The sequence below is a fragment of the Anopheles stephensi genome, unplaced genomic scaffold (assembly GCF_013141755.1).
Source record: "Anopheles stephensi strain Indian unplaced genomic scaffold, UCI_ANSTEP_V1.0 ucontig281, whole genome shotgun sequence".
NCBI classification, from domain to species: domain Eukaryota; kingdom Metazoa; phylum Arthropoda; class Insecta; order Diptera; family Culicidae; genus Anopheles; species Anopheles stephensi.
This window is the reverse complement of record NW_023405215.1, coordinates 218,265-237,207: the sequence shown is the minus strand read 5'-3', so window position 1 is coordinate 237,207 and position 18,943 is coordinate 218,265. Positions and strand designations below refer to the sequence as shown.

At 41.7% G+C, this 18,943-nt stretch overlaps 1 protein-coding gene across 1 annotated transcript in view; it reads right to left on the bottom strand.

Annotated features, from left to right (window-relative positions):
• Positions 1 to 204: 204 nt before the first annotated feature.
• Positions 205 to 18,943, bottom strand: part of LOC118516350 (probable G-protein coupled receptor 158) — a gene marked incomplete at its 3' end in the record, with an annotated part of 95,466 nt that continues 76,727 nt past the window's right edge. The window contains exons 6-14 of the mRNA XM_036062168.1: positions 18,006 to 18,141; positions 16,667 to 16,810; positions 16,349 to 16,549; positions 13,381 to 13,449; positions 10,919 to 11,028; positions 10,229 to 10,443; positions 7,157 to 7,295; positions 1,927 to 2,032; positions 205 to 364 (exon numbers count right to left, since the gene is read on the bottom strand). Coding sequence (XP_035918061.1) covers positions 205 to 364; positions 1,927 to 2,032; positions 7,157 to 7,295; positions 10,229 to 10,443; positions 10,919 to 11,028; positions 13,381 to 13,449; positions 16,349 to 16,549; positions 16,667 to 16,810; positions 18,006 to 18,141 — 1,280 coding nt within the window. The remainder of the gene's footprint in view (positions 365 to 1,926; positions 2,033 to 7,156; positions 7,296 to 10,228; positions 10,444 to 10,918; positions 11,029 to 13,380; positions 13,450 to 16,348; positions 16,550 to 16,666; positions 16,811 to 18,005; positions 18,142 to 18,943) is intronic.

The following is an 18,943-nucleotide window of genomic DNA, read 5'->3' as shown; positions in this document are numbered from 1 at the left end:
TGCGCTCATTGCTGCTCGTTTCAATTCGGCAACCATATCCTTTTGCACGATTGAACATCAAACAGTGTGCGTTTGCGTTGCCATTTTCCCGTATGTTGACCGTTTGATTTGATAAATTCTTCTTCTGAACCTCTACACGGGGAACGAAACGAAAGCGGGAACATACAAACTACTAACGACGCACGCAAACAGATTGATACTGACCCATGTTGGCCCCGAGCTGGGCGGTAGACGTCGTGACGCTGCTAGCGTTGGCGAATGTTCGTCCGTGCGAGCGGCTAATAAATTTGGCACCGGACGGTTTGATGCCGAGCCCGGTCGGATCGTCCTGATGTTTGCCACCGCCCCGGAACACCAGGTACACCTGTGACGGAGAAAGGAGAACGCGTGGAAGGATAAGAAAGTAAGTAATCATGAGCGACATTTCAAAGTGAGTATGGTGCTGAGATAAAGGGGTTGTCCAGCGAACGCTTAGAGATTTTGGGAACGAAATTTACACGAAATCAAATTTGACAGAGATTTGGTTGCGGCCGACAAGTAGTCTCCGCTGAGAGTTGCTCTTTGAGCTACGGATAGATTAGATTCATCCTGCAAAGTGCTACATCGCAGGTGTACACAGCTTAACCGATTGCCGGGCGAAAGTTATAATAAGAAAAGACTTACCAGGGTGAAAGGTGACCGAGGATTTATCGAGAAAAAGGTATCGACAGAGCTTTTACCAGTGCTCGCTTGTGCAGCTTATAAAGGCGTTATTCCATAAGGCGAGATCCTCATCCTTCAGGAACATTAGAAAATGTCTCGTAAGCGATAAAATTGGAACGCAGCGAAGAACTTCAGGACACCAGCGTCACCCGTGCTATTGACATTAAATTATTCAACTCGCGCTATTTCACAATGCAAAGGCAAACAACTTTTCATTGACTAATCCCGGCGCAGCAAGCGGGAGATAATTTCGAAACAACTCGTTTCTCTCGTGCTCCAATGGGCCCTTCGCACCATCCAACGGATGATTGTTGATGACTTAAGTTTAATAAAATACTTCCAGGAAATTGTCAACCGCACTTGACGGAGTTCAAGGAGGAAACGCCACAGGGATAGACCAGAAATAAACTAAGAAAATGAAGAAGAAAAAAAATCCGCTCTTGTCCTTATCTGCGGTGGCTAGCGGCACAAAGTGGCGACAAACTTGGACGTTCGTGTGTACTTTTCATTTAGAGCGATGGGTTTTATTTACAGGATCGCTATCTAGAAGTGGTTCATTATCCCTTTTTTCCTTCTTCAGTTTTGTTTCGTTTTTATTCCCCCGAACCCCATACCGATTGCTGGTTGCAAGCGCTCAGTCGGTCGGTCGGGATGGAGTTGGATAAAGCGTGCGCAAGCACACAAACACACAAAAAAATGAAAAACCAAAATAAGATAGGTTGAGTTTTAAGCGGTCGCTTTTCTTCACCTGCACCGGGCTTTTCATCGCAAGTGCGATCGACACAAAACGGCCAAAGAACGTGTGCCGCGTTAGGGGTGGTTTCTTCGGGTGATCTTTGGGATGTTATTTGGGTTTTGTTTTGGGGTTTTGTCGAGAGCAATACCCGTAAGAGCCCTTTGAGACGGACAAGCGTTGAGTGAAAGAGCGAAAAGAGGGAAAGGACGCAAGAGGCTAACGATTGTTTGTCTTAACGAACGGATACATTTTTTTTCTGTCTCTCTCTCGGGTGGGCTACCATTCCCCGAAAGGTACCACTTACACGTGCAAGAAAAGCAATCAAGTACTCTCGAGAAATGGACGATAGGAGAAGGATCACAAAATGCCGGTAACCGAGAAAGCGAACAGGGGGATATGAAAGGACTAACACTGATGTGAAGCAGCATAAGGGGGTGACGACTTGTTGAGAGGGGGGAGGGAAGGACGATGGAAGTCTTTTGTTTTACCTTGCTGCCAAAAATCAAAGCCAACAGCAGCGTGACCGTGAGCTGCGTGTGACAGAAAAATATGATGTACAATAAATCGGGATTAGCCGGTGACTGCAGGAACAACCTGAAATGAAAGAAAAGAGAGAGAGAAAGAAAAGGCGAGATAAGTTAACGAAGAAAGCAAAGAACAGCTCCGCGATGGAAGCAATTTTGCAGATTGTTTGTTTGAAAAACGAGGAAGCTTTCTTTTGGTTGTGATAAAACGCACATCAGGAAAGAAAGAAAGATTTGTCTACACACGGCAAAAGAAAGATTTGCAGTGTGGCTGTGGCTGTGGAAAACTGCATCAGATTTAGAAAGAATGATAAAAATTAAACTTAAGAAAAAGAGAGAGAGAGAGCAGGAGAAAGCGTGGCAAAATGGCTATCACTTCCGGCAAAATAGCTTGGCGGAAAATGGCGTCTCGTTATGCTGGAGCAAAACTCCAGTCTAGTCCTGCATAATGATCATCAACACTATCGTGTGGAGCTTTCGGTTCATTCTTCACAGCAGGGAAAAGGTTCGTCTAAATATCTTATAAATAAATGATAGTTTTTGTTTTCGAGCGTGAAGACAAAGGAATGGTGCAATTCAGCTCATAGACAATGATGAAAATGGCGTTCGTGAGCTAGTAGTGTCTGAAGCTGGAGCCAGAGAAATGGAATGAATATTTTAAATATTTTCGGGATGCTCTATTGTTTTTCTTATTCTGAAGCAAAAGTAATTTTTTTAGATATGTTATATTTTACTTTGAAGCAATATGGCCAGGCCATACTTCATGAATAAAAAATATAACGTTGAGTATATAAAAATTATTTTACGTTCAAACTGCTTTGAAGATCTTAACCTGAGCTATCTACAAGTAACTTCTCAACTAGCAGTTGCTAATCCTGATTGTTTTTCTATTAAAATCCCTAAAACTACTTATCATGAAACAAAAACGCTACCAAGAACATCTCCTGTTTTAAGATTCCCTCCCTTCTACGCCCTCTCATTGCTTTCCGCCATATCTTTCCTTCCCTTGACAACGTCGCTTGAGGTATTCCATCTTTTTTCCACAGAAATCTTTTGAAATTTGTAATCCCGCACTGGTATCTTCCACTGGGGGAGCATTATCTCGGCTGGAACCCTAGCGAAGACTGCTGTGCAAAGTGACATCGTTTGACGCCACAGGGAAGTGTACTCGGGAAGTTTTTCGCGACGCCTTCACTGCTCCCCAGTGTCAAACCAGCCTCTCACTCGCATCCGACGCAGTGGAAAAGAATCAACAGTGGGCCATGTTTTGCATAGTTTATGTCGCAGGAGGTCTCGCGACCTTCGCCTATCATTTGATGGTTCGAGGCGTAAGGACAAACGTCTTAATACGCTTTCTTCGCAGCTTTCTGACATAGTAAAACCCACAAACCAAACAAAAAAAAAACTAACTAAAACGACCACATTTGACCGCTGAATGAGATGACGTGGCATTGGCGGTGGGACCCGTCAGCGTTTGACTTGTTCTAGCTCTAGCCGGGACGGGGAAACGGGAAAGCGGAAAAGAGCGATTTATTATCCGGTGGTTCCGTGTTTCTGTTTCATTTTTTTTGTTCGTCCCGTGGTTCGCCTTTTTCCTGTCCTTCACTTCATACCCCCAACGGGAGGGTCCTTGGGACTGAGAGCTTGATTTATTTTACACCATGTTTCTGTTTCTGTTGCTGGAGCAGCTTCTTCTGCTTCTGGTGCCTTTCGGAATCGTTTTGTTTTCCCGGTGGCGCTACAGAATGTGTACATTTTCCGTCTTTCCATTTAGTGTGGGAACAGTGTTTCATCTCATCCTGCGGATGAGTGGGCATTTGAGTGTTTTTGTGGCCACCCTTTTTTTGGGTTCTTATTTGCTATGCTCCACTACCATCACCACATCCTATCATCCTTTGCACGGTTTCTCGACAAACGGGAAACTAGCAGGGTAGAAGAAGTAAGACAAGAGAGCGCCGAGCGGTCCTTGGAAGCAAGACATGACCAGAAAATGAAATCTATTTATTTTGGACCGGCCATGAAGAAGGCAACCCGGGCATCATTCCTGCGGGTTTTGGTTGCGTTAAAAGATGGATTGAATTGTGGTGGTGATGGTGGTGCCCAGTGTGGTCGTCTTACGTCAAACCCGGTGATGCATGAACCTTTTCTCGAGTAGACTGATAATAGTCGGTCATGCGGTTTCTTCTGAACATCTCGACGAGTTGCTGGGCACCGTGGATGCTACGGGCTTGGGGTCGGTCCTGATACTTTCCGTTTTAAAGCAGTACGTTTTTTATAATGAATTCATAGAAAGCTTTCAGCGCATGTGAGATGATTTACTGAGCTCTTGACGGTTGCCTTATTTAACCCGACGATGATGAAGATGATTTGATGATGCTGAAGATCAATTTCGTTTCCCGGTTTATATTTTCTTATTATGTTTCAAAATTAAGCATATATTTTAAAACAAAACAGCAGATAATCAACCGATCTTTTCATTTGATGATGCAAATTGAACTTCAAATGGTAGGACTGCAAATTCCATATTCAACCAAAATTTTAATTTTAGTTTAAGGCTCTTACTGTTTTTCAACTTAACAAAAAAATTAATTTATAAGAGCATTTCATTTTTAATGAGTGACTGGCTCATTTTATTAGTAAAGCTAAACTGATATAGAAAATTTAGATTTTGAGGATCTTCTTCCCTGGCTTAACCACCTCTTAGGTAATGCCTACCATTTCTGGCTTACTAGACATAAGGATAATACCACTACCTTTTATTTGGATAGTCAGTCCACACGATGGCGACATGGTCCGGATGAGATTTGAACCACGGTTCTGCCGAAGAAGAAAGACCGGCGCCGTTGTCGCGTCTACAACCGGGCAGACCTTGGTTTGAGAAATGCTTTTGCCAAAATTTGATTTGATTTTCACTTGTGAAGTTTCCAAGCCAAACGTTTGAAAATCAGATATAATCGTAGTCTCATTCTATTGTCCATCACTGTATGTCCATAAAAGTTTGCCATGAAAGTTGTGAATATTGCTTTCACATCTGAGAAGCCTTGTTTTAAGAATTGTTTTCAAAGGAATGATCACACCCTTGACCAAGGCTTCTCAATCTCCATGTTTCGATATATTTTTTACAAAAAAAAAACTGTTGATTGAAACTCTATATACAGTAAACTTACTCACAACATCCACCGGATAAAAAACTAAAACAATTAAGACAGCTTTAAGGATTCAAACAACAAATCCTGCTGTTGGCTAGAACACTTCCCTTCCCTTTAAACTATCCATCAGCTTAGCGTTAAAAGCGATGAACGACGACGGTACGGCAGGCCAAAGCAGTAGCAACATTTTTCCCCCTCATAAATACTTGCCTGCCTTGAATATCAATGATGGCGCTTATTTGCATAGCGGCAGGGCGCCTCCATGAACTGGCCATTAGCCAAAAAAAAATATTCCTAGCAGATAAGTATCCCGGTGGGATCATCACGATGGAAGTCCGTTGGATGGAAAGGTGGTGATGGTGGTGGTCAAGAATGAACATTAAAAACCCATCATGCAAAGGAAGGATCGATGAGGGTGCTGTACCATCCCGTATCAGCCCAGTTTTCCAATCCATAAATCCAACACATGCACCAATCGATAAGCGTTAACGCGTGTGTATGGGTTGCGCTCGACGAGAGAATGGTAGATAGCAAAAAGATCAATGTTCTAAAGCAAAACAAAAAAAGTAGCCACATTCATCGATTTGGATCATGTGATGATGGGTTTTCTATTTCGCTACACTAGTGCTACACCAACGACAAGTTAAGCACCAACGATATTCAAATCTAACTCCGGAATGCATTAAAGAATGTGCTATTCGAGCGAGCGGGTTTCAGGATGGAACGAGGACGAACGAGCGCAGAAAAACAAATGACTCTGCCAGTCCTGATGTACAGTTCCATTGTAGCAATCTGTTTCCCTAGCACACAGCACTATTCGGTATCATCCAGCAGGAGAGACAAGTAACGAATGCATGGAAGGATGTGAACAGGAAATAGCGTTTCGAGTACTGTTAACACAGTTCTGCTCATCCGACGAGCTTTATGAACAGAATGAAAATGAACCATTTGGCTAGTAACAAGTTGTACAACACACACACACACACACACACACACACACACACACACACACACACACACACACACACACACACACACACACCGGCAAAGCCATCGGAAATATGAAGGGATAAAGCAAAAAAAAGCCCCTTCAGCCACAGTCGAACCGGTTCAATGACAAGTGAGGTGTTTAAGGATAATAATTTCCATATTAAAATATTCATTTGCTTCCGACCGATGAACCGACCATACTTTGCCACTCAGTGTGACAAGCACACATCCACAAGCACAAGCATCCACATCCGGTGCGGTGTGTGGGGCACATTCGAACACACAGACTGTATAATTAATCTTCACAAAACCGTTTCATTTGCGATTACGTCTTGTTATGGTAGGAAAAAGGAGGAAGAGACACAATAAAAGAAAAACACATGGAGGAAGCAAGTTCAAATTATTCATTCAAATTGGTCAACTGTGCAGCGGAGGTTGAAACACTTGGTACGGAATTGCCAATGTCCGCAAATTAATATTCAATCGAGATATCCTGAGGGCAGACGGGTTTTACGACGATGTAGGGGTTTTTTTTAATGTTCGGGTGTAGTGGGCGCTTATTAACAAGGAGAGTTTTATGGGAAGTATTTTGAGTTTTACTGTGCATCTTCACCGATTCTGGTTTGATTTTTGCTGTGTTCAGTAATAAACCCTTGAGGGAGAAAAAAATATATTTTTTAATATTATAAATGAATAAATCATTTTTCCATTTGTTGAATTTCAAGTTTTGCATGAAATTTTCTTCGATTTGTTAATTTTTATTCATCATCCGGATCCGGCTCATCGCCACACAAAATATAACAATGAACAGCCTTGCTATTGATTATGGCTTTTAATGCATCCCTTGCGGTATTGGATCCGCATTACATCCGCAACAAAAACCCATCGTAAAAGTAATAAAAAAGCAATAAATAAACAAAACAATAAACAAAATCCAGAGAAAAAAAATCACAAAAACTTCATTCAACCCGAAGCAAAACACATGAAAGGTCAGCAAAAGTGCATGATTCATTGGCGGGCAAACACACACACATTCATTAGGGTCGGATACTCACATTGACACATTCAGGAAGCAGGTCAGTAGAAATTCGTTGTAGATCGCCATCGATATGAAGCGGCTTTCGTTAAACTCGGACGGTGCCTTCCGTACCATGATGCAGAGCCGTACGCCCCAGGCCAGAAACAGAACCTCCACTGTGGGCGGTCCATTGTTGGTGGGTTTGAAGGAATGGGAGAGTTTTTGTTGTGGTCATATTTTGCAAAGACCCGCGGTACATCGTAGCATCCGGAAGTAAACACGCGTCGTTCGTGTGTCCGTACACCAGGCGGATAAAGATAGTGGCATGAAAAGAAAGGATAGAAAGTTAGCGTTAGTTCGAGATTGTCTGGTTTTTGCTGCCTCACACCACACGAAGGGTATAATATACTATTTACAACAAAGTGCAGCGTTTGCTTTATGATGCGGACATGGATGCAGTACCGACCGACTGCGCGAACCCTAACCGTTCTCCCTCCCTGTCACGCTTGTAGCGTAAACACATTTTTGTTCCGGACTGTTCGAGTCTGTTTGTGTGTGTCGATGCACGATAAAAACATACACGTTACAATTTAATAAACAAAACAAAACACAACGCGAACAAAAAATGCAAAACACAACTTTTGCACAAAACAGTACACGTTCTTTGTTGTTTTATGATGAAAGCAGCATTCTGACCAAGGTTGGCAAAGCGTATAAATCAGAACTACTTGAATACAAAACAAAAAATCCCGGCATGCTTTAGAGATACTCCCAAAGATAGTGTAGTGAAGCGAGTTCAAATAAACTTTTCAAAGTTGGAGCTTTTTTTTTGGGGGAGGGGGGTCTCGCGAGTTTCAAACAGCAGATTCTACTGCAGATTGTTTCTTTTCGGAATAAAAAGTTTGACACAATTTATGAAAGCTGAACTTGATCCTGGAAGCAGCCGGTGTTGCTTTATGTTATTCATTTTAGTTTTTTTTCATTTTTGTTCCGCTATTCCTCACTACTTCCAGGATAAGGTTTGCATTGCACTCGAGCACCGTACAGGTGAGCAGTGTGCACTGTACTTGCCGACAGATTTACAGCCAGCTGGCATGTCGGGAAGCCAGCTACGGAGCGCAATATGCAGCACACCCCGTGTTTGACAATATGTGCGCCTGCCAGGCACAAAAGTTCAATATCGTAAGCGCAACTTTTACGCGCCATGAACCAAGTGGATAGTGCAAAAATAAAAAAAAAAACGGAAGGCTGCGCGTACCGGTGGCTGCAGCAACATGTGCCAGTAATTTAAGCCGTAACATGCTGCTTTCGAAAGAATGCCTTCTTGTAAGAGAAGCAGCAGTGCCAGTAACAGAAGCAAATGGTTTGTGTAGCTGTTTTGGATTCACCCCTTTTTCTTAAACATTACGGTAGCAAACAGGAACAGAAAGGAAGGCTAAGACACTACAGTTTCAGTTGAACTGGAAGAAAAATAATGATCACTTTTACAAAGTGTGTCACAGTGGGGAGAAGGAGTTCAGTGGTGCAGTGCTCCAGGAGCGAACACCAGGTAGAGCCAATAAATATCCTGCTAAGGTGTGAAGATTTATGCAGTTGTTTTGCTAGCATCTTGGCAATGGTCCTTGGTGTTAATAGCCGAGTTTTCAAATTATACAGTAGATCCCGTGCAGTGGAGAAAAATGGCTTACACTTAACAGATGTTTGGGGCAAAGAAACAAACAGTATGTTTTGGAGTAGATATTAGTTTTTTTTAATTTACTTGTCAGGGAACTTAAGAAAACAGTGAGAAACGGGATGTGTTTAAGGGTCTTTTGATGCTATCCTTTTTGCAGGACTGCCAGAAAAGACGTATTCTGCCAAATAAAGCAAGAAATGGTGAGATTTTGTAAGACATGATAAGTTTTTATTTATGGAGGGTAATTGATTCTTAATTTAACTAAGAAGGGTTGCAGATTTTGACATTAGGTGTTCTCATATCGCCCAAATTTACAAATGAACTTTTAATAAGAGAAAAGTTAAAAAAAATCCCTTAAATGGTGATTTTTGAAATGTTTCAAAACGGAAGAAGCTTTCTAAAAAACAAAAATGGAACTATGGAATCACTTCGGAGAATGTCTCCATTGGCTTTAGAATAAGGCAAGCTCTTTAGAGAAACTTTTCAATCATATAATGGAGTCTCGCCTACAGTAACGAGAGGTTTACAATAACTTAATAATCGGTTTTGCAATTTCTACTAAGAGATTGATCAAGGATAAACCGAAAAATTGTCTGAGAGCTCCAGGATGAACTGATTTGTGTAATTTATATTTTAACAGGTTGGAAGCAAAAATGTGTTCAAAATTTACCTTAATTATTACTTTCCAGTAATACGGAGTGGACAACGGCGCCGGTTTTCATACGGCAGCACCGGGGTTCAAATCCCAATCGGTCCGCCTACCAACCTCGAGGGGTCTCGGCTTGCCATTTCTGGATTTCTGAGAGTTGATTTTACCCATAGCAAGGTAGTCAGCACTGCTTACAGGGAGGAGGTCTGGATCGGATTTGAATTTGGTCCTGCTTCATAACCGCCCAACATAATTTTCCATTACATGGGTCAAAACGAACCGAGTAAAATGAAAGGGATTGCTAATCTAAGTTTTCCCATCAATGAAATTCGATTTGCTTAAAATGACCTCATTAAGCCAATATTATTACTATTGGTAGAAAAACAAACACGCCAAGCATCTCAATTAGTCATTATTATCCACTAAGAACAACAGACAAAAACACCAGATAACCACAAAAAAGAGCGCACACTTCGTGCTTATTCGCACCATTCAAATTAATCCTATCTTCGGGCGCTTAAATCTTGTGCCTTAATTTTTTTCTCACGGCTGACCACAGCTGACCTACTTAAGCATGCATCCGGCAGCAACAACTAATGTAATGGTGAACCCCTTCAGAAAGAAAAAAAGCCTCAGCTAACCGCTACCAACACACCAGCAACCGGGCCGAAGCCAATTTAACGGGCCAGAACATTTTAATTAATCCTTCAACCGTTAACTCGGCTTTCTCCACTTCTTTTTTTCTGCTCCCCGGGTTAACGATATCATCGCGGCAGGATACTTACTCGAGGTGAAGGTATGATCCCACCAGTCCGTTTTGCACAGGAACGCCTTCAGGTTGTCCGCGGTTCGGCCAACGATCACTACCGGCGGTGCGACCAACGTCCGGACGAGGAGCGCTATTCCGACGAAACCGCACAGCACGCCCAAACGCTTCAGCAGGTACGCATCGGTAATTTTGACCGCTTTCGCCGAACGGACGCGAAAAATTACCGATATCCTGTGGAAGAGCAGCAAAAAAAAAACAAGTGGAAAAGATTTAGAGTTAGAAAAAAAAAAACAAGGGATAAAAACATCTTCCGGCTTCAATGTTTTTTAGTGTGTTCACTTCTTTGAACATCTTTTTCTGGTAGTATTTGGTGTTTTTCGTATTTTTGTTCATGTCTTCAACAAATCCTTGTCGTTTGATGCTTTTACTCAAACAACTGCGGGTTAAGGGATTCGCTTTTTTATGCTGTAAACACGGCCGACCAGTTTTACATTGGAATTTGTTATTTACTTTCGTTGCGTTTTCTTCCGGACCCAATACCTGGCCCTTTCCCATGTTGCTGTGTTCAGCTGCCAGTTGCTATACACGGCTACCATAGTTACACACTCGCAAGTAAGTTAATTGTGATTTTACCAGTGGAAAACTGTTCACGAAGAATGCTATCGGTCCAACGCGAACTCCCGCCGCCACGGAGCGGGATACTTACCGCCAGGTTTTCAGCATCAATGCTCCGTACGTTAGGGAAAAGCCAATTTCCCGCAACCAAATGCGGGCGGTGCAGGAGTAGAGCGATGGTGGCGGATACATGACAACCGACTGCCGAATGTTGTACATCCGTGCCCGAGAAATAAATCCCGTACCAGGAGTTTGTGGATTTGGTTCATGAAAAGAGATATAAAGAAATGAAGGGAAAATTATTACTAACGGACTGGACAGTTTTCTAAAACCCGAACCGGCACCCTGACTTCCCTCCACCCAACATTCGAACCTCGCTTGTTTCAACATCACCCGTTTGCACAGCAGTTAGTTATGTAAATGAACGTAATTAGTGATTCTGTCCGCGTTCGAATGAAGTTAAAATTAGATTTTGTTTTTCCCTTTTTCGCTCGGCAACCGTTTCGATGCGAATATTGCTGTTCATGGTCTTGTGTACCGTGCTGCCGAATCCGAACAACGGAAGAGAAACAACAGCAAAGCAACACAAACACATCCTGGAGATCCTGTCAGTGTCCGGGTAGAAGAAGGGTGTGCAGTTTTTAATTTGCTTTCACTTTTCGCTTTCCGCTTTTCCATCATTTTGTGGCGAATGAATCGAAAGCGAAATGGAGGAAATTATTTTTATTATGGCACTGACCCGTTTCACCGGCTACGATGATACGGCAGCAAAGATTCCGTGGCACAATATTATCACCGTCGGGCGCAAGCCTGGGTGTAGAAAGCTATGTGAAGCGAGCTTTGATTTACGTCAAATTGTTTATGGTGCTGAGGGGCACGGAAGTTTAGCGTCGAGGCGATATCGCGTCGTCGGATTCGGATAGTTGTCACGGATGCAGATTACGTTTCCGGGCGAGAGGGCAAATTTATGTAGATGAATGGTTTGGCTGATGCAGTTCTATGCGCGTGAGATGGTGTTGCCAATTAAAAACAGCTGACCATCTCATGCAGGACTAGTGCTTGTAGGGACAAATAAGGATCGCTTTCGATGCTTCAAATGCTCAAGATCCATTAAATAAGATTAAACTTTAGCATTTAGGAATCAAAAATTGATTCCATGCAACTCCCATTTTCAGTTTTATTTTTTTCTTTTCATAAAGATCGGCCTGGCCGTACTGATTAGGTAATAAAATTAAATATTGACGAGTTAGGATTTTTTTTCTTACAACCACTCACAATAAACAATATGAAAGTTATCCCACCAATATTGTTTTGCTTGCTTTAAGCTCATGTTTTAAATTGATTCAGCTTACGTTGAATCATTCAGGTTATTTTTAATGCATTGATGAGATGCGTTGCATGCTATTGCATATAGTTATTACTACAACTCACAATATACAATATCAAAATGGTCCCACCGTCCAATGATTCTTCTCCATCTATTGCCCTCTAATCTCGAAAGGTTTCTAACTTTCCGGGTCTGGATTTACCATGCACTAAGATAGCAAGCCCTGCGAACGGGGAAATGCTTTGGATGGGATTTAAGCTCCGGTCCTGTCTTTAAGTGACCGACCCCGCTATCGCCTCGGCCACCTCGTCGCATGAATAATACGACAAAAAGCTTCTAATAATTTAATCACAATATTAATTTTTTGTTTTTCAGAAAAAATTAAAAACTCGTGCTTAATTAATGCGATTAATGCTTAATTAATACATAATGCGTCTCGAAATTAAGTTTGAAAGAAGGTTTATCGTTCACTTCATAAAAAAGAAACAATTTATAAAAAATATAATAGATATAGTTGTTTAATTTTTTTTTATTATTAATGCCTCGAAAGTATTTCGGCCTGCAACAATCCACATTAAAATTGGCCTCAACATGTTCACATCGCACTTTAATTGCAAATTAATAGCTGCGTTCGAAGTCAAATGACTTTTTTTTCCTTAAATAAATACGACCAAACGTTGAAAAATGTTTCGCACCCCCGCAAAAAAGGGGATGAGCACGAAAAACATTAAATCGAAATGGAATTAAATAAAGATATCTTACTTCAAATGGTGCCGCCCGATAGAAGGGGAAGAACCAAAGCGGATGGCATTTGCAAAAGGCAATTGAAAGTGCAAAATAATATAACCAAAGGAGAGAGAGAAAGAAAAACACTTTCGACAAAAAAAAAAAGAAGAACCGAGTGCGCCATTTGTAATGTAATGAAACGAAAGATTAATGTATGCTTTGGAAAAGGGGATTGCGTGACCCTGAACCCTGTTTTTTTGTTGGCCTGAACAACGTTAAAAACGAGCTGAAAGTGAGTGCAATGAAGCAATTACCGAAAATAAAAACACCAAAAACGGGAAGCATTAAATGGATATTTGAGTGAGTATGTATGTATGTAGGTAGGTAGGTAAAATTAAAACATGCCTTCCTTTTGGTGAGGGTTTCTGGTAAAGGATAGAAGCAAAACAAAAGTGTGTGTGTGTAAAAAAGCTCGGCGAATGGTGAACGCGAAAACTTACCGTACAATAAATGCAAAATGCGCCCAATGCAATTACTCGCAGCAGTGCTGGACTTGCCGCCCGTACAACCTGTAATGGAAAATCCGAAAAGAAAAACAAATTTCAGAAAGAAGTGTTGAAGTATTTGTTGTTTTGCTATTTTCTGCCAGTTGTTTGCTGGGTTAGCTCGTCTCAAAAAAAATCGTTACACAAACCGGTGCAATTTAATTTGGTGCAAATTCCGAGCAAATAATTGTACGAATTGAATTTCCATCCGTTGACAGGGGAGAGCGCGCGGGGAGTGTAAAACGGAGGTGGTAGTGAGAAAAAAAACATCGTCAGAAAAAACGCAGAACACCATCAAACGAAAGGCGTAATGGCTGCCTTCACAAGCAGGATTTGTCGGCCGCTTATCGTAGCTTTGGACAGATGCCCAGCTTTTGCACAACCATATCGTTTTTCCTGCTCGTTTTATTGTGAGGTTTTCCTATCGGTTTAAAGGGTTTAGCTTACTGCAACGATCAGAAAGCAATGATGAAAAATGGGTAGGCTGGCCAAGGGTTTTTTTTGAGTGGGAAAATGTGTTGTGAAAATAAAAATCAATACGGTTAGCGTTTTGAAAATTTAAATAGAATCCTTTTGTTTCTCTTGGAGGAGCAAATTGAGTGCTGAAAGCTTTTAAAATGATACGCGTAAAACAAAAATTAAAGCCCTTTTGCTGTTAACCTGCTGCGGCTTCCGCAAGTGGTTCAATTATAACCTCGCACGGTGCACCTGACAGCGCCACAAGCTTGTTGCATTTTTAAAACATCCATTCAGTCACTGACACCTCGCACCAATGGAACCTCGCCAGTGTGTGATTTCGTCCACAAACAAATTTGTACAGCAGAATAAATTAATGAAACGTCCTTGGCGTTCGTGCTGTAAAACACGGAGGCGAAGGTGGGAAGCATACACCGCACCGAACGACTGATTTCCTTCATCGGTTTCATCGGCACGTATGAAGAACGGTTGTGATTTAAATATTCACTGCGCTGTCGGTTGCAGGGCGCGAAACCGAGTCAGCGGGATATGGCTGGATGGATGGATGCAGTGAGCACCAACCAACCAACCAACCAGGAAAAAAAAGTAATTTACATTTTCTGTTACGCACGCAGATATCCTTCATTGTGATTGTCAGGTGCTAACACCCGGAGCAACGTATCGCACACGCCTGCACAGCAGGTCCGTCCGGTGCAGCACGAACCACAAAGTTCGATGAGTTGAATCGTCAACCGCCCCTCGCGGAACAGTGTGACAATTCATTGGTTTGACCACATCCTGTGGTGTGAACATATGTAGATGAGCATGTTTTTTGTTTGTTTTGTGGAGGATAGAAAAAAGAAAAAAAAATCGTATCAAGCCCACGCAGGACGACGCATCGTGCGCTGGCTGTCGTTCAATTTCAGTGCAAATTAAATGTGGGAAAACCACTGTACTGGAGCTTAACAACGCGTCGGTGTGAAGTATCTATATTTTTAGAACGAGAACGTAACTAGTGTACGGGGTAAGAATTCATCATAATTCCTACGATTCCTGGTACGAGAAAGCGGAGCACGTAATAGTGATAACTCGAATGATGTTTGTTAACAGAAAAACTGGGCTAAATCTGAAACTGTTGATGATATTGACGAGCGCTTTCTTCCGAGAATTATGCTCTGATGCCAATACTTTTCGTTGCACATCAAATCTTTTTTTTTATAAAGCGGCTGCTCAACTAGTGTTTGCTACATTGATGAATTTGTTACATTTTACTATTTTTTTATTCGTAAAGAATCATTTCACTAATTAAATAAAATGAAATTACTTTATGCAATAAATTTAAAGTGACTTAGTTAGAGTAAGAGTCACGCTCATCGAAAAATTTCATGCAAGTTATGTGTTATACTGTAAAAAATTTATTGAAATATTATTTTTATTTATTATGGGCGACCCGGTGGTAAGGCGACAACGGCATGCTCTTGGAGGCTTGTGGCAAATAGTTGAATGGTAAGATAAGACCTACTTCCCAAAACTATTTGTTTATGAACTTTTACTTTGATGTAGAACGAATTTTTGAGTAAAATTAAAATTCGCATTTTTTATGATAAACTTGACTACGATCAATAAACTCAACTGAGGTCCTTAAAATACATAATATTTGCTTCAGGAGCAGCTGTTGTCAATCGACATTTAGCTTAAGCTATTAGTTGCTATGCTTATAGGATAAACATTGTGAACACGATAAAACCAAAATCATTATAATAGTTTTTTTAAGTTTAAAAGAGTTTAAGTAGATTTCGAAACAAATCTGATGGAAACTAAAAAAAAGTGTTTTGTTGCCTGGCAAGTAATAGACAAATTTTAATAAGTGTGACTATTATAATGTTATGAAACAAAACAAAATGTAATCTTACGAAAAAACACACTAAGCACTTCGTAAAAAATTCACGCAAGACCAAAATAAAATACAACCAAATTTTTATTAAATGCAACGTAAGTCATAAAATAAGGAACCTTGATATAGCAAATAGTTACTGCATTCTACAGTACTACATTGGTTGCAGTACGATGTGTATTATAGACTTTTTGTTGTTCTTTAAAGCTTCTCGGAAAAAAGAAACAATTCCATCATACAACAAATGCCAACAAAAACCGGGTAACGTCACTTTATGTTTTACTACCGTCAATTAATAGATTAAAAACCTGTGTTTCATACAGTGCAAAGCAAACAAACGTTTTCCCTTTTTCCACCGGCTGTGCCTATTCTATAGAAACTTGCTTTAAATTAAAATTATTAAACCCCACCAACAGCGCGTCATACAATACGGCACTGGCTGAAGTTTTTTCATCTCACACCACGTACACGTTTGTAAACACACACACACACAGCGAAAACTCGTCCAGAGGGCAACGAAATGAAAAGTAAACAAGCATTCTAAATGCAAACCGTCTGCACCGCCGTCCTTACCTTCACTTGCTGATACTTGAAGGTAAACACGGCCGCCGGTGGTAGCAGCCCGATGACGGCACAGGCCAGCACCAGGATGGACGTACGCATCGGCCAGTTCAGGGCGGCCACGCAAGGCGATGCATCCTCGCAGGAGTCACACCCTTCGGCGCACGGTAAACATTCGTACGAGTTCGCGATGCTGTAGGTGCTGTACTCGTTCTGAGCGATTGAAAGGGAGTGAAAAATAAAGGGGACCATTTCTATGAGTAACACACCCACTGTGTAAGCTTTGATTGACACGGATTGTTGGGCGAAAAAAAATGGGCGACTCCTTACCAGCATAAGTTTTTCATACTCTTCTTCCAGCGTGCTACCGTTGAAGTACTTCTGCTCGATCGTCGTATCGGGGAAATAGTATCCCTTACGGCAGATGCACCGATAGGACCCACGGCGAAAGCCAAGCCCGGGAATTGGTGTGCACTGGAAAAGAGAGAAGAAAATCAAGTTTTTTAGGTAAAATTTTTCTCCATACTGTAAAAGAAATTAAAGGGAAAAACAAATAGGGACGTCAAAATAAATCTACAGTCAAGTCGCATTTCACCGGCATGGTCTAACAAAGTCTTAAAGTGGTACAGAATTATGTATACACAAAAAAAGCTCCAAACTCGCGGAAATGCACTTCGAGTTCACATTTACAAATTCAAGTAAAGAAAAAAAAATATTTAAAGTACTGTAAAAAAACCGCCACGGCCCCAACAGCAACATTGAAACAGCATTAAATTAATTAAAACTAATGAAAGCAATGAAAATTTATCGCCTTCAAGTTCTATTTTACCCCTGATGTGGGGCTTCCGCGCCGATGAAAACCCCACCTAGTAAGAATTCAACCGGCAGAAAGCGCGCACCGGAAGACAACACACAAAAAGCGAGCACAAACTAAGCCCCAGCGTTGAGAGGTGTAACACCCTCATTGGCCAGCTTTAATGGGACGCCCATAATTCAACAGCGCCCAACAGAAAACCCAACTTGCCCCCCTGCGAAAAGAATTTACGTATGGTGTATAGGGTCTGGTTTTTTTGTTCCTTGCCAGCTTGCTTGCTTACATCTTTCGCACGTCTGTGTGCCGGAAGGAACGAATGTCTACAGTAACGGACGAATATAAATACAGACTGAGAGAAGTAAAATAACAAAAAAAAAGGCACGACTTGGGAAGCTTTTCCTTGCTTGCGAAATGGCAACACCGAACGCTCTTTTCAATGGGGGCAATGTTTTAAAAGGAAGGTTGATTTTTCTTTTCGCTCGAGCTTTTTTTTCTCTCTTCTTCTTCTATTGCCATCCCATGGAAACACCATTTTAACGTGATTTTCGCGTTCGCACATGGGGCTAGTTGGCCGCGCGGTGAAAGATAAAGCATGATTGCTGTGAGGGAATATTTGGATACAAAATTATAGCAAAATAAGAAAAGAAAAGCCGTATCCCTTTTTTCGCTTCCATTGTTGATAGCTAGGGGTTGAAAGTTAAACAGAGAAGGCGATGTTTGTAAATTTTATTACACAAAGTCTACCGAGTAGTATATGGGGAGAGAAAGAGTGAGAGTGTATCTTAACGAAACGAAAGAAAAAATGGGAAAAAATGTAGGAAACAAGCAGGAGCACGTTGGCGAGTGAGAACTTACCTCCGTCGTTCGCTGCTTGCATTTGTCCGTGCCGGCGAAAATGTTCAGCGGCTGGGGTGCCCCAGATGGGGAGTTCTTCTGCGGACACTGATCAATGTCGACGCGCCTTAAATCGATATCGATGCCAGATGTACCTCTGTTGGTTGAAGAGTAGAGAAGGTTTTGGTTAGAGAGTGGTCCAGGGGTTTGCGGTTTATGACCAGCCTGTCGAGCTTATAGTGGCTTTAGTTGATGGCCATTATCTCCTTAGCTCCTGGTGCTGGGATGCACGGTCGGTCGGCGGGTTCAACGATACGGTGTACTTGTAATAAATTTAAATTCTTGATTACTGGGTGTCTCTGAGCTTTTTCCAGTTATGCATCTGAGCAAAATGAGCATTTTATAGCACAATTTTAAACTTGGAGTTGAAGTTTTCCGTTTTTTATAGCAACTTTTACCACACGATTTCTTCATCCATTACCAAAGGAATGTTGAACCTTGCAATAAATTAATGTTACTACTTCAAGGAAACGGTTATTGAAAACAAAACTCATCACCTGAAGACTCGCTATAAGTATGTTTATCCAGCGCTTACTCTCGTTCGCATCTGCTGCTCGTGTCCATGTACACCCAATGCCCTTGCAAAGACGGCAGCTTCTGATGATAATCTTTCACAGCAGTTTTACACCATCTAGCTAATCCATCTCTTGCAAGGACTGAAGCGCTCACCTCACTTCGGACTGCCCACACCATTTCCAATTTCTACGCCCCAGCCAAACACGGTCTGGTGCGATTTGCAAATTTAGCCCAAATGACTCCTGACAACCGCAGCAGGGCCAGTCGTGCCACCATGGCTTTACTTAATAAATAGCGAATTGGTAACACGGACGGACAGTCTCGACAGTGAAGTATTTTCGGCGAAAAGCCACATTCCCACGCGCTCGTTCGCAAGACAAAAA